Below are 1,536 nucleotides of genomic sequence, written 5' to 3' on the forward strand. Positions count from 1 at the left end.
GATTTATAAGTAAATGATAGTTTTTATGGTTTTTATTTTATTTTATAAATTATTGAAGTTTTGTAATACTAGGGGAATAGCTTTTTTTTATTAACTATTTTAATTTATCACTGATTAACTTAAAGATTAATCAATATCAATAAGTTATTAACTAATATCAATTAATAATTAATCAAATTCAGTCAGTACATTAACCGTTTATCAATAATAAACTATTAATAATTAATGATAAATTGATTTATTATCGATTAATTATAATTTATCACTAATTAATTACTATATAAAATGGTCAATTTCCACACACACAAAAAAAGGTAATAAAATCGATCTTTTGTCTAAGAAATAAAAAGTACAACCATTTATTAAAAATGGTGGTAAAGAAAGGGGTCATTTCCCTAGTTTTTTCCTTTTTTCTTTTTTTTAAGTCTCTCTAACACATTTAAAATTAAATTTAATTATAAAAATAGACCTCTTACTTTTAAGTTTTTCTCAATTGATGTGAAACAACAAAATTATCATTTAAATATGTAAAAGTTATTTCATTTTCACCCCTTGGTACTTTGTAAACGAAAAAAGAAATGAAACAAAAAGACAAAAAATACCCTTAAATAGTTTCTAAAAAATATTCACATTAAAAAAACCCTAAAACAAAATAATAGTCCGAAAAAAAAAGATCTGGAAAAAAAATATGACTTTCGAAAACCCACACTCATTTAGGGGAATGTTTTGGCAGTAACAGATAATTGGTTAGCACAACCAAATGTCAATTGTTAACTGAAATCCCTATCCAAAAGATGTTTTCAGTCAATTGTGATAGGGCTGAGTAAGGGTTTGTTTGAGAAGAAAGCTTCCAGATTTGCAATGGCAAATTCAGCAGCAGCCTCAAAAGACTCTGGTGTATATGCAGATACGTGTGGAGAAAGAACAACATTATCCAGTGCAAAGAGCTCCTCTGGAACATTAGGTTCATTCTCAAACACGTCCAAACCAGCACCTCCAATTTCCCTTGCAACCAAGCATCTTACTAGCTCCTTCTCATCTATAAGAGCCCCGCGTCCTACGTTAACAATCACTCCATTTTTCCCCAAGGCCGATAATACTTCTTTGCCAACTATTTGGCGTGTCTCGGTAGTTAAGCTACAACATAAGACGATGGCATCACTATTCTCTGCAAGATCTCGAATAGTGGAATAGAAGGGGTACGAGATGGAGGGCATTTCGTTCCTCGAGTTGTATAAAACGTTGCAGCCAAATGCTTCAAGCCTTTTAGCAACTTCAGAGCCGATCTTCCCAAATCCAACAATCCCTATCCGCTTGCCTCCGAACTGAAATTTTCCAATCCTTGAAGTTACTTTTTGACTTCTTGGATATCTAACTATGCACTGAAGATAGCAGCAAACAGGTTCAAACTATACAGTAACATAATAGGTAGACATTTAGGCGACTGGCTAAAGGTTTTAAGGACCTCTTGGTATTTGACAAGATGCATACGTTTGGATAAGAAAAGTTAGAAAATGAAGGGGTTTTTTTTTTTTT

At 31.7% G+C, this 1,536-nt stretch overlaps 1 protein-coding gene across 1 annotated transcript; it reads right to left on the bottom strand.

Moving 5' to 3' along the window:
- Window positions 1-676: 676 nt before the first annotated feature.
- Window positions 677-1,382, bottom strand: LOC112095181 (glyoxylate/hydroxypyruvate reductase HPR3-like; the record flags this gene model as incomplete). The annotated part of the gene is made up of 1 exon (XM_024176863.1): window positions 677-1,382. A coding segment is annotated over one exon (582 nt), but the record flags the coding sequence as incomplete, so codon positions are not given.
- Window positions 1,383-1,536: the final 154 nt, after the last annotated feature.

The sequence above is a fragment of the Morus notabilis genome, unplaced genomic scaffold (genome assembly GCF_000414095.1).
Source record: "Morus notabilis unplaced genomic scaffold, ASM41409v2 C11421538, whole genome shotgun sequence".
NCBI lineage: Eukaryota > Viridiplantae > Streptophyta > Magnoliopsida > Rosales > Moraceae > Morus > Morus notabilis.